The sequence below is a fragment of the Taurulus bubalis genome (assembly GCF_910589615.1).
Source record: "Taurulus bubalis genome assembly, chromosome: 2".
NCBI classification, from domain to species: Eukaryota; Metazoa; Chordata; class Actinopteri; order Perciformes; family Cottidae; genus Taurulus; species Taurulus bubalis.
In genome coordinates, this window is record NC_136590.1 from 47,091,805 (window position 1) to 47,112,373 (window position 20,569).

At 43.2% G+C, this 20,569-nt stretch overlaps 1 protein-coding gene across 2 annotated transcripts in view; it reads left to right on the forward strand.

Annotated features, from left to right (window-relative positions):
* The window catches only part of prkg1 (protein kinase cGMP-dependent 1), a 78,829-nt gene extending 62,011 nt beyond the window's left edge, over nt 1-16,818 (forward strand). Inside the window, exons 1-10 of one of the 2 annotated variants that reach the window (XM_079238014.1) lie at nt 302-637; nt 760-856; nt 10,547-10,686; nt 11,119-11,208; nt 11,498-11,639; nt 11,715-11,878; nt 11,959-12,081; nt 12,172-12,234; nt 12,377-12,443; nt 13,506-16,818. In XM_079238014.1, coding sequence (XP_079094140.1) covers nt 483-637; nt 760-856; nt 10,547-10,686; nt 11,119-11,208; nt 11,498-11,639; nt 11,715-11,878; nt 11,959-12,081; nt 12,172-12,234; nt 12,377-12,443; nt 13,506-13,604 — 1,140 coding nt within the window. In that variant the 5' untranslated portion in view covers nt 302-482 and the 3' untranslated portion in view covers nt 13,605-16,818. Of the gene's footprint in view, nt 1-301; nt 638-759; nt 857-10,546; nt 10,687-11,118; nt 11,209-11,497; nt 11,640-11,714; nt 11,879-11,958; nt 12,082-12,171; nt 12,235-12,376; nt 12,444-13,505 lie in introns of those variants that run through there. The other variant, XM_079238013.1, reaches the window with a different exon arrangement.
* The last annotated feature ends 3,751 nt before the right edge of the window (nt 16,819-20,569 follow it).

The window sequence follows — 20,569 nt, forward strand, 5'->3', positions numbered from 1 at the left end:
GCCGGCAGGTTCTGACTTAAAGGACGAACCCTCGGAGGCTTCCCTCAGTCATAGTTTCAGTTTGAGCGCGCTCAGCTGGACTCTTCCCAGGTCTTAAGTCTTCCCAGGTCTTAAGTCTTCCCAGGTCCGGCGCCCGCAGACCTGCAGTCTGGATGTTTACAGTTTCAGAGTCTCGCCGTGGAATTTCATCCAAAATCCATCAAGACCTCAAAGAGCGTCTGATTTAAAAACCTTTGCCGGTGACGTCCTCTGGATTCTGGCGGCGCTCGCTCGGCTCAGGACCCCATAGCTGAAGCTGGAGGATCCGGCAACCTCACCGGTGCCCCCAGAGCAGGACCTCGGATCCCCATCGACGCCGTCGGCCCTCGCCATGTGAACCGGGCGCGGCGCTCGGACGCTCTGCCGAACGTTTAGTCTGTTCCTTCTTTGACGAAGAGAATACAGATCCGTCTGGTGGGTTCAGGTGCACAGTCCTGTTAGAGATGAGGGAGTTGCTTCTCCTCCCGGCGAGGCAGCAGAGAGAGCGACTCAGCAGCCTCCCTGCTCCTTCCTCCTCCTCCTCTTCCCTCCCCATCACCTCCTTCTCCATCCAAACCTCCAAGAAGTTCCCGTTCTTCCATGTGGTCAAATGCTGCAGGTACAGTTCGATGGCGTGGAGGACCTCCAGAGACCAACGCTGCTCCAGTGTCTGTTTAAACATCTTGAGAGCACTATGCCTTCCTGCGGTCAGTGAAGGCATCGCTGTGTTTGTGTCTCCAGGTACGAGGCCGAGAACGCCTTCTTCTCCAGTCTGGACCTGAAGGACTTCAACATCATCGACACGCTGGGAGTCGGCGGCTTCGGACGCGTCGAGCTGGTACGAGATTTATATTCTCTTCTGAGCACGAAGTTAGGAACCAGTTTGACCAGTGAAAGGTGATTTTAAACCAGGCGGAGTGGTGGACAATGTGCTCTCGACTATCTGTACCCATGTATGTAAATTTGTTGTGTTTCAATGTGTCATGTCAATGTGTGTAATTCATGTTTTCTGTTTAAACATGCAACGGCTGCTGGGTCGCAAGACAAATTTCAGCACCAGCTGACGAATAAAGTTCATATCATATCATATCATATCATACCAGTTCGACCAGTGAAAGGTGATTTTAAACCAGTTTGACCAGTGAAAGGTGATTTTAAACCAGTTTCAGGTCAAGAAACTTCAAAGTTAAAGACCAGTTTGAGTCCCGTTGGATGTCCTGTGTGTGTGTGTGTGTGTGTGTGTGTGTGTGTGTGTGTGTGTGTGTGTGTGTGTGTGTGTGTGTGTGTGTGTGTGAGAGAGAGCTATTTGTAGTAACTTTCCAGTGGAGTATCGGTGCTGGTAACTGTAAACCAGTCGTCATGTGATTCAGTGTCTGGGTTCTGGAGGAAACGGAGCAGTTCATATCTCTTAGATTTAACCTCATCATCATCATCATCATCATCATCATCATCATCATTCATTAATAACAGGTTCCTCAGGTATTAAATCCTGTCTATTTACTTGACTATATTAAATCCTATATTTAATCCTCCTTATTCATAAGTTAAGTTCGTCGTAATGAGCTTCCTTTGTTTTCTCTACATCTCTACTCATCAGGGTGTGTTATGATCATAAGAAGTGAGCTGGGTGTTGGGGCTCTGCAGAAGGGGTTCAGGGTCCTGAAGGTCGGGGGGAAACCCTGCAGAGGGTTTGCCCAAAAATAGGAAGGAGTCCCCGCTCAGGATCTCCCATCAGCCCTGTGGAGATATCTTCAGTGGATGAGTCAGGGTGTAACTCTGCTCCGAGGAAAACATCGACCTCTGACCTCCAGACTGCTTCTGATATGTCCCATCATAGGCAGCTTCAGTGCAGCAGCCAGGCTAGCTGTTTCCCGCTGTTGCCAGTCTTTATGCTAAGCTAAGCTAACCAGCAGCTGGCTGAGTGGAGTCCAGAAATAGAGGATTGTGTCATGTTTCATTTACCAGCTGTTTATGCCTCATATTAGTTCTGTATCAGAGTTGTTCAACTCCTATTCGAGGCTTCATGGTGTTCAAACTCCGCAGTCAGGATTCAAACCCAAGACTAAAATCACATTTTAACAAAGTCTATCCCATTTAATATCTAAAAACATGTTGGTTAGTCTCTCAACACTGCCTGACTTCCCGTCTGTCTCATTAGTTCACTTACTCAGTTAGGTTTAGACAACTAAACTTCTAAGTTAGGTTTAGACAACTAAACTACTAAGTTAGGTTTAGACAACTAAACTACTAAGTTAGGTTTAGACAACTAAACTACTAAGTTAGGCTAGGGAACATACCCAAAATTTGTACTAATTGTCAGCCGGTTTGCATTGGGCCGTGTTCTAATTGTCAAAAATGTGACACGCTGTCTTCGATTTTTGACAATTGGGAAAATGTGACAAATGGAACATATTAACATGGCGTCAATTCGGAACAAAACTGGCAGATCGACATACGAATGACAAATGGGGCATGAAGGTGTGTTGAACTACGAAATCCTGCGGGGGGCGACAATTTACAAATAATTGATCCTGTGACGGATTGGAACGATACTGACAATATGACTAAATTATTTTGTTTCATGCAAATGTGGGAGTGCATTGTGACGTTTAGGGCCATTTGTGGCAATTGGAACAAAGATTCCTCAAATCATCTGAAAGTCCTTGAAAGTCCTTGAATGACCTTGAATGACCTTGAAAAGCTTGAAAAGGTTGGAAATTTGCTATTATTCCAAACTAATATTTTAAATCAGCTACGGTGGACAACAGAGGACTCTCTTCAAGGATCAGTTGGTTTTAGCTAGCTAGCATGCTGCTACCGGAAGTTAGCTTTCTAGAGGGTCTACAGACTTGTGCTTTTAGTATGTCATTTAGGGCATCCAGGACAATGGTACCACCAAGTTTCAAGCACTTTGGAACTTTTTTTAAGGGAGCTTTTGACCTTTGAATGTGTGAATTTGGGCGTTTTTTGGGTTTTTAAACCACTCCTACGCAGCGATGCTAAGGGCTAGCGTGGTATAAATGACAGGGTTGGGCCCCATTTGGGAGTGGCTACAACGTGAAAAAGAAAGCTAAGCTCTGACATGTTTAGAAAAAAATGACCTTCAAACTGAGCAATATCAACCCCATGACCTCATTGTAGGCCCCTTGCAGAGTGTCTGTGCAAAATCTGGAGTCTTTAGAACTAATCTGTGATGTATTACGACCATTCTTAAAATTGACTGCCGATGGGACCATTTCTGACGATTGAACACATTTTGAGTAAGGAATTGAGAATCCTTGTAATTCAAAAATGACAATTCGACTACATGAACATGGGCAAAATAGTTAGTCTAATTGTCACATGCGCTAATGGTTTTAGCTAGCTAGCATGCTGCTACCGGAAGTTAGCTTTCTAGAGGGTCACAAAAATCACTTTTTTGCAAAAAACTAGAGTACGGTGGACAACAGAGGACGCTCTACTAGGGCCAGTTGGTTTTAAGTAGCTAGCATGCTGCTACCGGAAGTTAGCTTTCTAGAGGGTCTAGAGACTTGTGCTTTTAGAATCCTATTCAGGGCTTCCAGGACAATGGACCCATCCACTTTCAAGCACTTTCAATCTTTCTCTGAGGAGATATGAACCTTTGAAGGAGTGAAATTGGTGTTTTTCGGGGTTCTTTAAGCCACTCCCACGCAGCGTTGCTAAGGGTTACGGAGCCACATCCGGCATGGTTGGACTCCATTTGGGAGTGGCTACAACCTCAAAAAGAAAGCTAAGCTTTAGCACGTTCAGAACAAAAAAAGCCCCGATCGGCCCAGACTCTTCAGGTGGTCTCAGGTTCGCTAAGTCCAAGACCCTCTCCAAATCTTGGATTTTATGCTGCCAATTAAGACTTTTGCTTGTTTTTAAGGGGATTTCACCCCATGATCTCATTGTAGGCCCTCTCCTGAGTGTCTGTGAGAAAAATGGGAGCTTAGATATTAATATTTAGTGGATTATGGCCATTTTTGCACTTGTCAAAAAAGATCAAAGGGCAACGTCGTTAGGGTCGAGTATTTTTTCTGAATTAAAAGACTGGTCTCAAGATTTCTCAACTGACAATTAGACTAAATTTGAGTAAGGATTCAAGTATCCTTATAATTCAAAAATGACAATTCGACGACATTAACATGGGAAAAATAGTTAGTCTAATTGTCACATGCTCTACTGGTTTTAGCTAGCTAGCATGCTGCTACCGGAAGTTAGCTTTCTAGAGGGTCTGCAGACTTGTGCTTTTAGTATGTCATTTAAGGCTTCCAGAGCAATGTTCCCACCAAGTTTCAAGCAGTTTGGACCTTTTTCTAAGGGAGTTTTTAACCTTTGAAAGTGTGAATTTGGGTGTTTTTTGTTTTTTTAAACCACTCCCACGCAGCGTGGCTAAGGGCTAGAGTGGTATAAAGTACATGGTTGGAACCCATTTGATAGTGGCCACACCTTCAAAAAGAAAGCTAAGCTCTGACATGCTTAGAAAAAAATGACCTTCAATCTGAACAACATTAACCCAATGACCTCATTGTAGGCACTGTCCTGAGTGTCTGTGAGAAAAATGGGAGTTTAAAAATTAATATTTAGGAAATTATTGCAATTTTCACACTTGTCAAAAAACAGAAGGAATTGGGGTCAAAGGTCACACGTTGTGACTGTTTTGGAGGCCTTGCAGCTTTTGGCCCCAAATTTGAGGGAATGTATGTTGAGAAGCCCCTCTTAATTTAGGAAAAGAATCCACATCTCTAAGTGGTTTTAAAGTAATTAATTTGAATTAAAAGACTGTTGAATTGTCTTTTTTACGAATTATGAAGATTACTGATTCCTTACAAAATGACAATTCGACTACATTAACATGGGCCGAATACTTAGTCTAATTGTCACTGACTGACAATTAGACTAACTATTTTGCCCATGTTAATGTAGTCGAATTGTCATTTTTTGATTTATAAGGATCACTGACTGTGACAATTAGACTAACTATTTTGCCCATGTTAATGTAGTCGAATTGTCATTTTTTGAATTATAAGGATCACTGACTGTGACAATTAGACTAACTATTTTGCCCATGTTAATGTAGTCGAATTGTCATTTTTTGAATTATAAGGATCACTGACTGTGACAATTAGACTAACTATTTTGCCCATGTTAATGTAGTCGAATTGTCATTTTTTTAATTATAAGGATCACTGACTGTGACAATTAGACTAACTATTTTGCCCATGTTAATGTAGTCAAATTGTCATTTTTTGAATTATAAGGATCATCGATTCCTTACAGAATGACAATTCGACAACATTAACATGGGCCGAATACTTAGTCTAATTGTCAATTGTCACTGACAATTAGACTAACTATTTTGCCCATGTTAATGTAGTCGAATTGTCATTTTTTTAATCATAAGGAGCATCGATTCCTTACAAAATGACATTTAGACAACATTAACATGGGCCGAATACTTAGTCTAATTGTCAATGGCCACTGACAATTAGACTAAGTATTCGGCCCATGTTAATGTAGTCGAATTGTCATTTTTTGAATTATATGGATCATTGATTTGAAAATTCGGCCACACGTGGCAAAGTCCAAGTGTGTGTTTTTTAAATTGTTCCTGAGGTATTGGGTCCAAAATGGTCGCCATTTAACGCTGATTCGAGATATATATGTCTCATTGTGTAGCTTTTCCAGATGTTAACTACAGCTATCGGTCCCAGATTGGATGCTATCTATGTTGAGAAGCCCCCCTATCGCAACCAGACTGGATGGTATCCTTGGCTGGGTACAGCTGAGTCAATGAGACCCCTCTGGAGGTCCAAGACCTTTATAACGGACTTAGCAGACCTGGTCCGGGTCCCACCAAAGTGTTAAGGACCCCGTGCAGGTCCAGACCTGTACCCAGACTTAGTGCTCCTTGTCTGGGTGCAGCTGAGTCATCAGGAGCCCCTGTAGGACCAAGACCTTTATGAGGTACTTGGCAGACCTGGTCCGGGGTCCAACCAAAGTGATAAGGACCCCTGTGCAGGTCCAGACCTGTACCCAGACCAAGTCCTCCTTGGCTGGGTGCAGCTGAGTCATCAGGAGCCCCTGTAGGACCAAGACCTTTATGAGGGACTTAGCAGACCTGGTCCGGGTCCCACCAAAGTGAACAGGACTCCCGTGCAGGTCTCAGACCTTTACCCAGACATAGTGCTCCTTGTCTGGGTACAGCTGAGTCATCAGGAGCCCCTGTAGGACCAAGACCTTTATGAGGTACTTGGCAGACCTGGTCCGGGGTCCCACCAAAGTGATAAGGACCCCTGTGCAGGTCCAGACCTGTACCCAGACCAAATCCTCCTTGGCTGGGTGCAGCTGAGTCATCAGGAGCCCCTGTAGGACCAAGACCTTTATGAGGTACTTGGCAGACCTGGTCCAGGGTCCCACCAAAGTGATAAGGACCCCCGTGCAGGTCCAGACCTGTACCCAGACCAAGTCCTCCTTGGCTGGGTACAGCTGAGTCATCAGGAGCCCCTGTAGGACCAAGAAGCCCCTCTTAATTTAGGAAAAGAATCCACATCTCTAAGTGGTTTTAAAGTAATTAATTTGAATTAAAAGACTGTTGAATTGTCTTTTTTACGAATTATGAAGATTACTGATTCCTTACAAAATGACAATTCGACTACATTAACATGGGCCGAATACTTAGTCTAATTGTCACTGACTGACAATTAGACTAACTATTTTGCCCATGTTAATGTAGTCGAATTGTCATTTTTTGATTTATAAGGATCACTGACTGTGACAATTAGACTAACTATTTTGCCCATGTTAATGTAGTCGAATTGTCATTTTTTGAATTATAAGGATCACTGACTGTGACAATTAGACTAACTATTTTGCCCATGTTAATGTAGTCGAATTGTCATTTTTTGAATTAAAAGGATCACTGACTGTGACAATTAGACTAACTATTTTGCCCATGTTAATGTAGTCGAATTGTCATTTTTTTAATTATAAGGATCACTGACTGTGACAATTAGACTAACTATTTTGCCCATGTTAATGTAGTCAAATTGTCATTTTTTGAATTATAAGGATCATCGATTCCTTACAGAATGACAATTCGACAACATTAACATGGGCCGAATACTTAGTCTAATTGTCAATTGTCACTGACAATTAGACTAACTATTTTTCCCATGTTAATGTAGTCGAATTGTCATTTTTTTAATCATAAGGAGCATCGATTCCTTACAAAATGACATTTAGACAACATTAACATGGGCCGAATACTTAGTCTAATTGTCAATGGCCACTGACAATTAGACTAAGTATTCGGCCCATGTTAATGTAGTCGAATTGTCATTTTTTGAATTATATGGATCATTGATTTGAAAATTCGGCCACACGTGGCAAAGTCCAAGTGTGTGTTTTTTAAATTGTTCCTGAGGTATTGGGTCCAAAATGGTCGCCATTTAACGCTGATTCGAGATATATATGTCTCATTGTGTAGCTTTTCCAGATGTTAACTACAGCTATCGGTCCCAGATTGGATGCTATCTATGTTGAGAAGCCCCCCTATCGCAACCAGACTGGATGGTATCCTTGGCTGGGTACAGCTGAGTCAATGAGACCCCCCTGGAGGTCCAAGACCTTTATAACGGACTTAGCAGACCTGGTCCGGGTCCCACCAAAGTGTTAAGGACCCCGTGCAGGTCCAGACCTGTACCCAGACTTAGTGCTCCTTGTCTGGGTGCAGCTGAGTCATCAGGAGCCCCTGTAGGACCAAGACCTTTATGAGGTACTTGGCAGACCTGGTCCGGGGTCCAACCAAAGTGATAAGGACCCCTGTGCAGGTCCAGACCTGTACCCAGACCAAGTCCTCCTTGGCTGGGTGCAGCTGAGTCATCAGGAGCCCCTGTAGGACCAAGACCTTTATGAGGGACTTAGCAGACCTGGTCCGGGTCCCACCAAAGTGAACAGGACTCCCGTGCAGGTCTCAGACCTTTACCCAGACATAGTGCTCCTTGTCTGGGTACAGCTGAGTCATCAGGAGCCCCTGTAGGACCAAGACCTTTATGAGGTACTTGGCAGACCTGGTCCGGGGTCCCACCAAAGTGATAAGGACCCCTGTGCAGGTCCAGACCTGTACCCAGACCAAATCCTCCTTGGCTGGGTGCAGCTGAGTCATCAGGAGCCCCTGTAGGACCAAGACCTTTATGAGGTACTTGGCAGACCTGGTCCAGGGTCCCACCAAAGTGATAAGGACCCCCGTGCAGGTCCAGACCTGTACCCAGACCAAGTCCTCCTTGGCTGGGTACAGCTGAGTCATCAGGAGCCCCTGTAGGACCAAGAAGCCCCTCTTAATTTAGGAAAAGAATCCACATCTCTAAGTGGTTTTAAAGTAATTAATTTGAATTAAAAGACTGTTGAATTGTCATTTTTTTAATTATAAGGATCATCGATTCCTTACAAAATGACAATTCGACAACATTAACATGGGCCGAATACTTAGTCTAATTGTCAATGGCCACTGACAATTAGACTAACTATTTTGCCCATGTTAATGTAGTCGAATTGTCATTTTTTGAATTATAAGGATCATCGATTCCTTACAAAATGACAATTCGACAACATTAACATGGGCCGAATACTTAGTCTAATTGTCAATGGCCACTGACAATTAGACTAACTATTTTGCCCATGTTAATGTAGTCGAATTGTCATTTTTTGAATTATAAGGATCATCGATTCCTTACAAAATGACAATTCGACAACATTAACATGGGCAAAATAGTTAGTCTAATTGTCAGTGGCCATTGACAATTAGACTAACTATTTTGCCCATGTTAATGTAGTCGAATTGTCATTTTTTGAATCATAAGGAGCATCGATTCCGTGAAAATTCGGCCACACGTGGCAAAGTCCAAGTGTATGCGTTTTAGATAGTTCCTGAGGTATTGGGTCCAAAATGGTCGCCATTTAACGCTGATTCGAGATATCTATGTCTCATTGTGTAACTTTTCCAGATGTCAACTACAGCTATCGGTCCCAGATTGGATGCTATCTATGTTGAGAAGCCCCTCTTAATTTGGGAAAAGAATCCACATCTCTAAGTGGTTTTAAAGTAATTAATTTGAATTAAAATACTGTTGAATTTTTTTTTCACGAATTATAAAGGTTACTGATTCCTTACAAAAAGACAATTCGACTACATTAACATGGGCCGAATACTTAGTCTAATTGTCACTGACTGTGACAATTAGACTAACTATTTTGCCCATGTTAATGTAGTCGAATTGTCATTTTTTGAAATATAAGGAGCATCGATTCCTTACAAAATGACATTTAGACTAAATTAATGTGGGCCGAATTTTATTCTAATTGTCTATTGCATTTTTTTTATCCATTTTTTACAATTTAACGCTGGTCCGAGATATCTACGTCTTGACGCTGTACGAGGAACGGCGGAGGAGATGCGGCGCTTTAAAATGTTTGCGCGCGACCCGCCGGCCATTGCCATCGATTTGTCATTTGTCATTTTTGTTCCCATTTGTCACGTGGCAATTGGGAACAAAACTGACAATTGAGGGCAGGCTACCCCGAATGACAGTTTTGTTCCCAATTGCCAAATCCCATTTGTCATTTTTGTTCCCATTTGTCACGTGGCAATTGGGAACAAAACTGACAATTAAGGGCAGGCTACCCCGAGTGTCATTTTTGTTGCCAACTGTCACGGCCCGAGTGTCAGTTTTGTTCCCAATTGTCTTTGAGCCCTCGCCCCATGGTGACGGGGAGCGAGATTGCAATTTTCCGACCGCACTTTGAAAAATCGCCACGCGCTCTCCGTCGGTCCGATTTGCCCGGCGTTTGACCGTCCCGAAGTCGAAGGGTCGAACTAGCCCTCCGCGAAACCCGCTTATTTTTAAAGTGTTCCTACACGTCCGTTAGGAAGCCCCGAAACGGGGCCGCTTTTTCCAGTCGTGCGTAATGTTAATGTGTGCCAAGTGTCACGGAGGAGCCTAGGGGGGGGTTTAGACAACTAAACTTCTAAGTTTGGTTTAGACAACTAAACTACTAACTTAGGTTTAGACAACTAAACTTCTAAGTTAGGTTTAGACAACTAAACTACTAAGTTAGGTTTAGACAACTAAACTTCTAAGTTAGGTTTAGACAACTAAACTTCTAAGTTAGGTTTAGACAACTAAACTACTAAGTTAGGTTTAGACAACTAAACATCTAAGTTAGGTTTAGACAACTAAACTACTAAGTTAGGTTTAGACAACTAAACTTCTAAGTTTGGTTTAGACAACTAAACTACTCAGTTAGGTTTAGACAACTAAACTACTAAGTTAGGTTTAGACAACTAAACTTCTAAGTTAGGTTTAGACAACTAAACTACTCAGTTAGGTTTAGACTAAACTAAAAGATGCTGGCGCATCATTGTTTGTAGGTATTTCTATGAATGCTGGATGAGACCAGCCTGATGAGATACTTATTGAATACAGATTTGTTGAAATGTGTTGATGTTTCGTGTGTTTGTCTGCAGGTGCAGCTGAAGAATGAGGAGGCGAAGACTTTCGCCATGAAGATCCTGAAGAAGCGTCACATTGTCGACACAAGACAACAGGAACACATCCGCTCTGAGAAACACATCATGACCGATGCTCACTCCGACTTCATCGTCAGGTCAGTGCTACAATCATCATCATCCTCACTGAAATCATTTATATGGGATTCCTTGCTTACAAAAAAGTGTTGCTTAAGTCTTTCAAAATAAAAGCTTCAGTGACCAATTTTTGTTTGGTGTTATGTGCAGCATTTTGTCCTTAATAAAAAACTAATAAATAAGAGCGTCACAGAAAGAAAATGGTTATTTGTTTTTTGTTTTTAAAATACTATGAAAAGAGTTGAATATAACTGTATTGCCCATGAGCTAAAAATAATGTATTTTTTTATTGACTCATGTAAAGTATATAAAAGCAGCAGAATAATTATATAAGACACATGGAATCAGAACAAATCTCAGATCAAATAAAATAGGACCTTTCTCAGACAGAGAGACGGCTGTTCCTGTCTTGTTATTCCAGGTTGTGATGATGCTGTGTTGTTTGTGTCCAGGTTGTACCGGACCTTTAAAGACAGTAAATACCTGTACATGCTGCTGGAGGCGTGTCTGGGAGGAGAGCTGTGGACAATACTGAGAGATAGGTACCTGTCTCAACCCGTTAATCTGTCTTACTCTGTCTTCATTGAACACAGGTACGGTCATGTACATGTACCTGAAGCTGGATCCCATCAAGAAAAGCCATTGTGTTGAGTTTATCGTAGTTTCAGATGAAGAAGCGTCACGCTTCTGAAACTTTTAGAAATGGATTAGTTGAAAAATGTATTGATAGATTTATCAACAGCAATTTTGATAGTTGGTCCTTTTTCAAGCAAAAGCTAAAAACCTTCTCTGGTATTTTCTGTCTTTATAAACTAACTGACTTTGTTTCAGGGGTTCGTTCGAAGACTCGACCACCAGGTTCTACACGGCCTGTGTGGTCGAAGCCTTCGCCTACCTGCATGCCAAAGGAATCATATACAGAGACTTGAAGCCTGAGAATCTCATCCTGGACAGCCGAGGATACGCCAAGCTGGTAATCATTAAATACATTGTTTTTATATTTCACATTATTCACACAAACGCTTTGATCAACTTCATCTTTTTCTAGGTGGACTTTGGTTTTGCCAAGAAGATCGGTTTCTGCAAGAAGACGTGGACGTTCTGCGGGACGCCAGAGTATGTGGCTCCAGAGATCATCCTCAACAAAGGTCACGATGTCTCGGCGGACTGTTGGTCTCTGGGCATCCTGATGTACGAGCTGCTGACCGGCAGGTGAGGACAGAGACAGAGTAGAGACAGTGGAGTCAGACTCGGGTAGCTCGGTGTCCGACAGCATCTCTGTGTGTCTCCAGTCCCCCGTTCTCAGGTCCAGATCCAATGAAAACCTACAACGTCATCCTGAGAGGCATCGACATGATCGAGTTCCCCAAGAAGATCACCAAGAACGCCGCCAGCCTCATCAAGAAACTCTGCAGGTAGGGGGCACTGTGTACCTGAGCAGGTCACGTTCACTACAGGGTCGAAGTTCATTGTTCTCATCTCCCAAATAAATCCTGTGTCGACAGAGATAATCCCTCAGAGAGGCTCGGGAACCTGAAAAACGGAGTCAAAGACATCCAGAAGCATAAGTGAGTGGAGAGAAAGCTGACACCCGATTGGCTGTTCCACCTCTCACCTGATTGGCTGTTCCAGCGCTCACCTGTTTCTCAGTGTTCACTTCTGTGTGCATCTAAATACAAGACATCAATTAATCTGCCTCTCTGTGTTCAGGTGGTTCGAAGGTTTTAACTGGGAGGGTCTGAGGAAAGGAACTCTGACTCCGCCCATCACACCTCATGTGAGTTTGAAGTGAAATTCGCGAAACCGTAAAAAACAGCTAATGACTTCCAGCCCCTGGAGACCCAGTATCTATGGTGGCCCAGTATCTATGGTGACCAAAGTATCTGTGGTGGCCCAGTATCTATGGTGACCCAGTGTCTATGGTGGCCCAGTATCTATGGTGACCAAAGTATCTGTGGTGGCCCAGTATCTATGGTGACCAAAGTATCTATGGTGGCCCAGTATCTATGGTGACCCAGTGTCTATGGTGGCCCAGTATCTATGGTGACCAAGTATCTATGGTGGCCAAAGTATCTATGGTGGCCCAGTATCTATGGTGACCAAAGTATCTATGGTGGCCCAGTATCTATGGTGACCCAGTGTCTATGGTGGCCCAGTATCTATGGTGACTAAGTATCTATGGTGGCCCAGTATCTATGGTGGCCCAGTATCTATGGTGACCAAAGTATCTATGGTGGCCCAGTATCTATGGTGACCCAGTGTCTATGGTGGCCCAGTATCTATGGTGACTAAGTATCTATGGTGGCCCAGTATCTATGGTGGCCCAGTATCTATGGTGACCAAAGTATCTATGGTAGCCCAGTATCTATGGTGACCCAGTGTCTATGGTGGCCCAGTATCTATGGTGACCAAGTATCTATGGTGGCCAAAGTATCTATGGTGGCCCAGTATCTATGGTGACCAAAGTATCTATGGTGGCCCAGTATCTATGGTGACCCAGTGTCTATGGTGGCCCAGTATCTATGGTGACCAAAGTATCTATGGTGACCCAGTGTCTATGGTGGCCCAGTATCTATGGTGACTAAGTATCTATGGTGGCCCAGTATCTATGGTGGCCCAGTATCTATGGTGACCAAAGTATCTATGGTGGCCCAGTATCTATGGTGGCCCAGTATCTATGGTGACCAAAGTATCTATGGTGGCCCAGTATCTATGGTGACCCAGTGTCTATGGTGGCCCAGTATCTATGGTGGCCCAGTATCTATGGTGACCCTACCAGCCTGGACTCTAGGAGGTCTGCAGGTGACGCAGGTGTTTGACTCAGTGTTCTTTTGTCCAGGTTTCCTCTCCGACCGACACCAATAACTTCGACAATTTCCCCGAAGACACAGACGAGCCGCCGCCGGACGACAACTCCGGATGGGATTACGATTTTTAATCTGACTCGACACACAAAGCCCGACACTTTACGTCTGGCGGCGAGGTCCAAACCTGAGAGGACAAGGACTTCTCACCAGGCCGATGGAAGACGAGCTCCAGGTGCCGTTTGGAGGACGTTCTCACCTGAAGCAGCTGACTGTAACTTTGCCCATCTTGTCTTTAAAGCCGTGTGGGACTCAAACTCCCAATGATTTGTAGCCACATCGTGTCCTCAAATGATTTGAGTGCTGGCCATGAAGAAGGCAGCAGATGGACTGGAGGCCCCTCGCTCATCAAACTGGTCCCTCTAACTGGAGGCCCCTCGCTCATCAAACTGGTCCCTCTAACTGGAGGCCTTTCGCTCATCAAACTGGTCCCATCTGGTCCCTCTAACTGGAGGCCCCTCGCTCATCAAACTGGTCCCTCTAACTGAAGGCCTCTCGCTCATCAAACTGGTCCCTCTAACTGAAGGCCTCTCACTCATCAAACTGGTCCCTCTAACTGGAGGCCTCTCGCTCATCAAACTGGTCCTGTCTGGTCCCTCTAACTGGAAAAGCCCTGAGCTGCCAGAACACCTGAGAGCTAGAATATGAGGATGTTCAGGGATGCTCATCTGTAACCTTGTTTCCAACACTAGGGCCGCTTGTTTGCCAAGTCTCAGAGTAGAACAAAGTTCCTGGACATCTCAGAGTGACAAACACCTGGTTCAAAAGGGAACAAGCATGATTTATGGTGTGGCCTGAGAAAGACCTCCTTCTGGTATCAGAACTCTGGAACTAAACCACTCCTCGGGGTGTTTCTTTGAACAATAACCCCGATTCCTTGTTTGGCTTCAGCTGAACTTTGGGGATGCTCGTCCATCAGCAGCCTCAGGTCCCACGCATTGCTGCAATATAATTGTTTATTGAGTCTTTACATCACTAGAAGTCTTCGAGCAATGCATGTGTGGGCGTCCACACGTATTCTTACCTTTCAGGACCCGGGGAAGTCCTCCCAGCTCCTCCAGCTCAAGAGAGCAGTCAGAAATCTGGAACACAAACACAGGTGTGTTTCTGCTGGCATTTGACATTTCAATCGTCCGCTCAGACTCCTCCTAACAGCATCTGACACCGAGGCCCTGTTGTTCAGCAGCCTATAGGAAACCCCTGATCCTCTCAGCTGTCCTGGATTGGCTGACACTTGAACTTTGACCCCTTGGAGGAAGGTCATACAACTACTACCGCCTTTGAAATCTGGTGTTTGTGTGTTGCAATCTGGAAGGTTTTGCTCTACTACGGAGAACCCGAACCCAGGAGGAAAGACTTGAGACCGAACGGGCAAACCCAACGTCACCGCGATGCCTTCACTTCTCATGACATTTTCGGAGAACTTAAATCGAAAGTCAGAAAGACGAGGTTTTGGATGTAGCAGCCGTGGTCCTGATATGAACACTTCTACTTTTAAACTTTCCTTTCTATCCTCTTTGATGTGTGAACCTCTGAATCATCGCATGAGAATAGATATTTTGTACATATTTCCAAGACTTCCTACATATTTTTGCACACACACACAAACACTCCTTCTCACAGCACACTGCATGATTTGGTTGGATTTCTTATCGGCTGTTTGTTTCAAAGACAAACAAGTCCTGTTGTGTTTCTGCAGCTCAGGATACACACACACACACACACACATATACTGTTTATATGTGTGTATGTGCTTCTTTACGCTCTGAATCCTCTCGCTAACAAGCTGTTCGTGGATCTGTTTGTCCACGTAATCGTTGAATTGTTTTTAAACTGTCATGGGCAAGAAGTCTTTAAAGACCTCAAAAAGAAGTGTGCCGATTGATCTGTTTCTAGTCTCAACAGTGAACCTTGGATCTAAAACTCACCTGATTGCTTTCACCAACATGATAAACATTGAGGATTCAGAAGTTAATAATAATAATAACAAATCATCCCTGAGGCAGAACCCCATCCTGGAGAACATCAACATGAACTAAACACGGTCAAAACACTGTTGAAGACACAAACTGGGTGAAAGCCGCTTCCTCTGGGCTATGAAGCCTTCTCCTCATGAGGGAAGGAGACGAGCAGTCTTTAAAGTTTGTATTTCTTCCACCAACAAAGAGTTTAACTATAAGAAGTGATTCATTAATTTATTTAAAATGTGTATTGATATTTTGTGGCCTTTCTGTAAAAGCAGCTGTCGGTCATCTCACTTCGGTACGAAGCCTTTGTCTGCATGAAAAGACCAGTGAGATGTTAGCTTAGCTTAGCATAATGACTGGAAGCGGGGGGAAACAGCTAGCCTGGTTGTCTTGTTTCTACGATCTGATTCTCAGTTAACACAACACCCAACTGCCCTAAAGCGCCCTGATTTACATCTAATATCTCACTCGTTAACGTGTACAAAAACACAAATATCTGAAATATCTAAAGGAACAATAATAATAACTTCCCACCACAGACCAGGCTGCCTAGTTGGTTTTAATGTTCAGCTGTGAACACAGAAAGTGATGATAAGATGTGTTTTCGGACCAGAAGGAGAAATATGAATGTTTATATAGATTCTCAGTGATATATTGTTTATGAGATTGTGTGATGAAGTATCATTGATTTATTTGTATATAGTGGGAAGATAGTATTTTATGATGTCTCATGTTTGTAGATAATAATAATAATTATTGTTATTATTATTGTTGTTGTTGTTGTTATTATTATTATTACTATTATTATTATTATTATTATTATCATTACTATATGCTATTTTCAACTGTCTCTCAGTTAATAAAAGTTTTTTTTTTGCCAAAGCAGTTTGATCTGTTTGAAAAATAAAAGCTGTAAAAAAAGAAAGAACCGATCTTATTTCATATCGTTTGAAGTTGGGTTGTTTTATTTCCTTATTTAAAAGCCTTCTATACTTTCGACTTGTTGGATGAGCACATTTCTAATCATTATATTGTATTGAAGATGTGTTGCACTTGACCTGAGGAACCTTCTCTGCACCCTGGAGCTGCTCTCAGTGTAAGTGCTCATGCAGGAATCAAACCGCCAACCTTCTGCACCGAGCTTTTACTTTGAAGTGACCGGAAACACTGTGGTGTGTCACAGTTCCCCTCGTGAACTTTTCACAGAGCCTCGTTTGAATTTATTCTCCCTGCGTTCTGAACCAAAAATGGGGGCTCTGGGGTTCGTCGAACGTCTTCATCGATCGAGTCCATATATGGGCCTCTGGTGTGATACAGCAAAAAAAAAAGCACATCCTGGCCTTACAAGTCAATATAAGTCCATGTTTTATGTGTATGACACTATTCCACAATAAATATGAACATAAACCATGAGTATGACTCGAAGGGACTGATTCTTGAAAACATGACCTTTCATATTGATAGCATGAAGCTACACAGGATTACCATACAGTTTTGGAATCCTTTGAGCTACTGATTCCACCAAATGCGCTGAGAAACCAACCTTTGCCAAGATACGCACACCATTGCTATTTATGCCCATGGAAATGTACTTACTTATGGCTTTTTTTCCTATTTGTTTTCTGTGTACTATCATAAACTAATATACCACTAACACATATATGGACTTATTACCTATGTTCAGAAGGGTTTTCTGTATGTCATAGCTTTTTAAATGATTCAAATAGACCTTGGGGTTGAGGAGATATTCAGTATTTAGTTGAATGCAAACTATTCACAATTTTCGCCATTAAATTGGCCAAGGTAAAAAAGGTTTTAAGAGATTTAGTTTTTTCGGGTTGGAAGCGGCGTCTCCATGCTGCAGTACCACACTCCGCCTGAACTGATACTGATGAACTGGCGGGGGCGCTGTTTTACCAAAACACACATATTAATACACCAATAGTCTAAATGTTCGATTCTGTTGAGTCTGCCGGGTGAACCCTATCCAGGTGAACCCTGTCCAGGTGAACCCTGTCCAGGTTTACAGGTGAGCCCTGTCCAGGTTTACAGGTGAGCCCTGCCCAGGTTTACAGGTGAACCCTGTCCAGGTTTACAGGTGAGCCCTGTCCAGGTTTACAGGTGAGCCCTGTCCAGGTTTACAGGTGAACCCTGTCCGGGTGAACCCTGTCCAGGTGAGCCCTGTCCAGGTTTACAGGTGAACCCTATCCAGGTGAACCCTGTCCAGGTGAACCCTGTCCAGGTTTACAGGTGAGCCCTATCCAGGTTTACAGGTGAACCCTGTCCGGGTGAACCCTGTCCAGGTTTACAGGTGAGCCCTGTCCAGGTTTACAGGTGAACCCTGTCGGGGTGAACCCTGTCCAGGTGAGCCCTGTCCAGGTTTACAGATGAACCCTGTCCAGGTGAACCCAGTCCAGGTGAACCCTGTCCAGATGAGCCCTGCCTTCGCCCAATGACAGCTGGGATCGGCTCCAGCGCCCCTGACCCTGAATAAGCAGTCTGGATACTGAATGAATGATTCTTCGTCGCTCCACAAGTTCTCTCTTCAACACAAGTGATCTGAAACCTGCAGATTCCTGCAGAACCATTTGGACTCTTCCAGGTCCTCATTAGTATCTCACGTTATTCCTGATCTGTGCTGGTTGAAGATCAACCAACTCTCTGAATGCTGCAGCGCTTCTTTGAATAAGCAGATGAGCTGGTTCTTGATCAGAAGTTTGGTTCTAACTTCTTGTGTCTCTTTTGATTTGTTTCTCTGAGTTTAGGATGGATTTTGACTTCATTCATCCCCAAGGGGACATGTGGTTGTGGCAGCAGCAAGCAGAGTTACATAGAAGACATTTAGGAAAATAAACATGCAAAGTATATGAAGTGTATAATCAGTTTATTTGTAATTTGAATATACAGTGAAATATATGTATGTACAGTTTCCTCAAACGAGCACACAGTCAGTGATGAATGGAAGTAAAGGTGAACAAAACAACGTGAATAATGAAGCTGGTTTAACTAATCCTTCATTTATACACTGTTGTGATGCATTTAGACATTTTAGTTTTGACATGATGTTCATGTGGTTTATGATCTAGAATCATCCAAAACTTTGATTTATTTTTATCTCGACGTCACTTGTCAAAGTTTGTTCATTTGTTCCTCGATGATCAAAGATGATGAATTTAGTTTGTTCAAATCAAAACAACTCTTTACAAGTTGTGATTATTTCTCCATAGATCTGAATCTTATCCAGAAAGACTCTCGTTTGACATTCGGAGGTTTTTCTTCATACAAACAAATGTTTCAAGACAACAAAGTTGAGTTTTATACACAAAGAAAACATGTTCCACAGCTTCTCTCAGACAACAGATCATTTCAGGTCATTACATGGACCTCGCACAGCTCTCAGACATCCATCTGCAACACCACAAGTCCAGAGAGCTCTCAATCCCCCTGAGTCCAGGGCCCTATTCTTCGTACCTGGCTCAACAAAGTCGAGCAAATGTCCTATTATCCATTTTAAATTAGCAAGATGATTGACATCAGGATTACTCGGTTTCTCCACGGAAGAACCGTGCTGAAACGGTCTCGTTAACTCTAACCAGACGTCAGTCATCTGGATAAATGCGCCCGCTCCTCTTCAGGAGGGATAATAATGGAGCACTGACACCATGATGTTCTAACAGTACAATGGACAATAAACTCAGGAACCTCGTTTTATTTCTCTGCTGAGAAGCAGGAGATGAACATGAAGGCATATGAGGAAGGTAATACCTTAATCATTCACAGCAAACGCGTTGCAAATATTCCAACGTTTTTGCAACATTGTTTGCTGTGAACGCAGCTTAACTCCGCCCCCTCTGAGAGACATAAGCGTCGCAAATATATCAGACCAGTTCAATGCGTCAGTGTTGGGAAAATGTATCGGCTCATTTAAAGTGCTTCATCACCCAAATCAATCAGATTATATTAATTTAAATGTGCCTCCTGGCAGTAGTATGCGAATAAATATACGTATACTTATGAGGATATATGTTCTGTATGTGTGTATGTATCATGTACTTTATGTGTATATACATCTATGTGTAGATTACCATATAACTAGGAGTTTGAATATGTGTATGGGCGGATCAGTATGTATGTATTATTCATAATCAGAAATTCAATCAATTGAAGCAGTGAAAAGAAATTGTGTGTGATTCTCTGTATTCTCATCATGAGTCCATCGTAATCATGTTGTACAATAATGATATTGTAACGTCCGCAGGAACAACTCGCAGACGTTAGTTGCATTAACTTGCAGGTTTTATTATACTAGTGTTCACAGGATGGGCAACAGGCTCTTCGCTAATAGTAGCTCCGGCAGAACAGCTACCAAGCTCAACTAGCATCCCCTACTCTAGCATAACATCAACAACACACACATCACTTCCTCCTTAACCGCCCGCCTACCCCCCTACTCCACCAATCGCAGGCCGCAACCCTACCAAGAAGCACGCTGCTTCCCTGTGATTGGACGGAGAGAGTGAGAGACCCCTGACTGACCCCTCCCCACCAACAGACGCCTGTACAGGGTCGCTACACTACACTCCCCATACAAAGATCCTTGCCCACAAGGAACCACCCCAACCACCCGCCTCACCCCAAACACTTAACTACACAGATGACCCCACAAAAAAACACAAAACAGCGCTTTTTTGTTGTTTTGTTTTTCCTTTTTTTTCTAAGGATGATCAGGGTGGACTACCATCACTTCCAGTGAGACCAGGGCACATTCTTGTCCTCTCTGAACAGTCCGGTCTCACTTATACTGCACTACAAAGTCTCTGAGGGCAACCGGGGCCCTTCTCTGCCTTCTGCCTTCAAAGAGCTAAATATACTTGATGTGAGTTCATACAGGAAGACATCATGATGTGAGTGTAACGGAGTTAGTAATACACTGTCATTTCTTATTTTCAATGTATTATATTTCATTTTTGTTTATTATTCAACGATCCTGTTGAAGTGTGTGTGTGTGAATTTTATTTTGAAGAGTTAAATCTGTTTCCTGTGGAAATTGCGTTTCACCTCTTCGGTGCCTC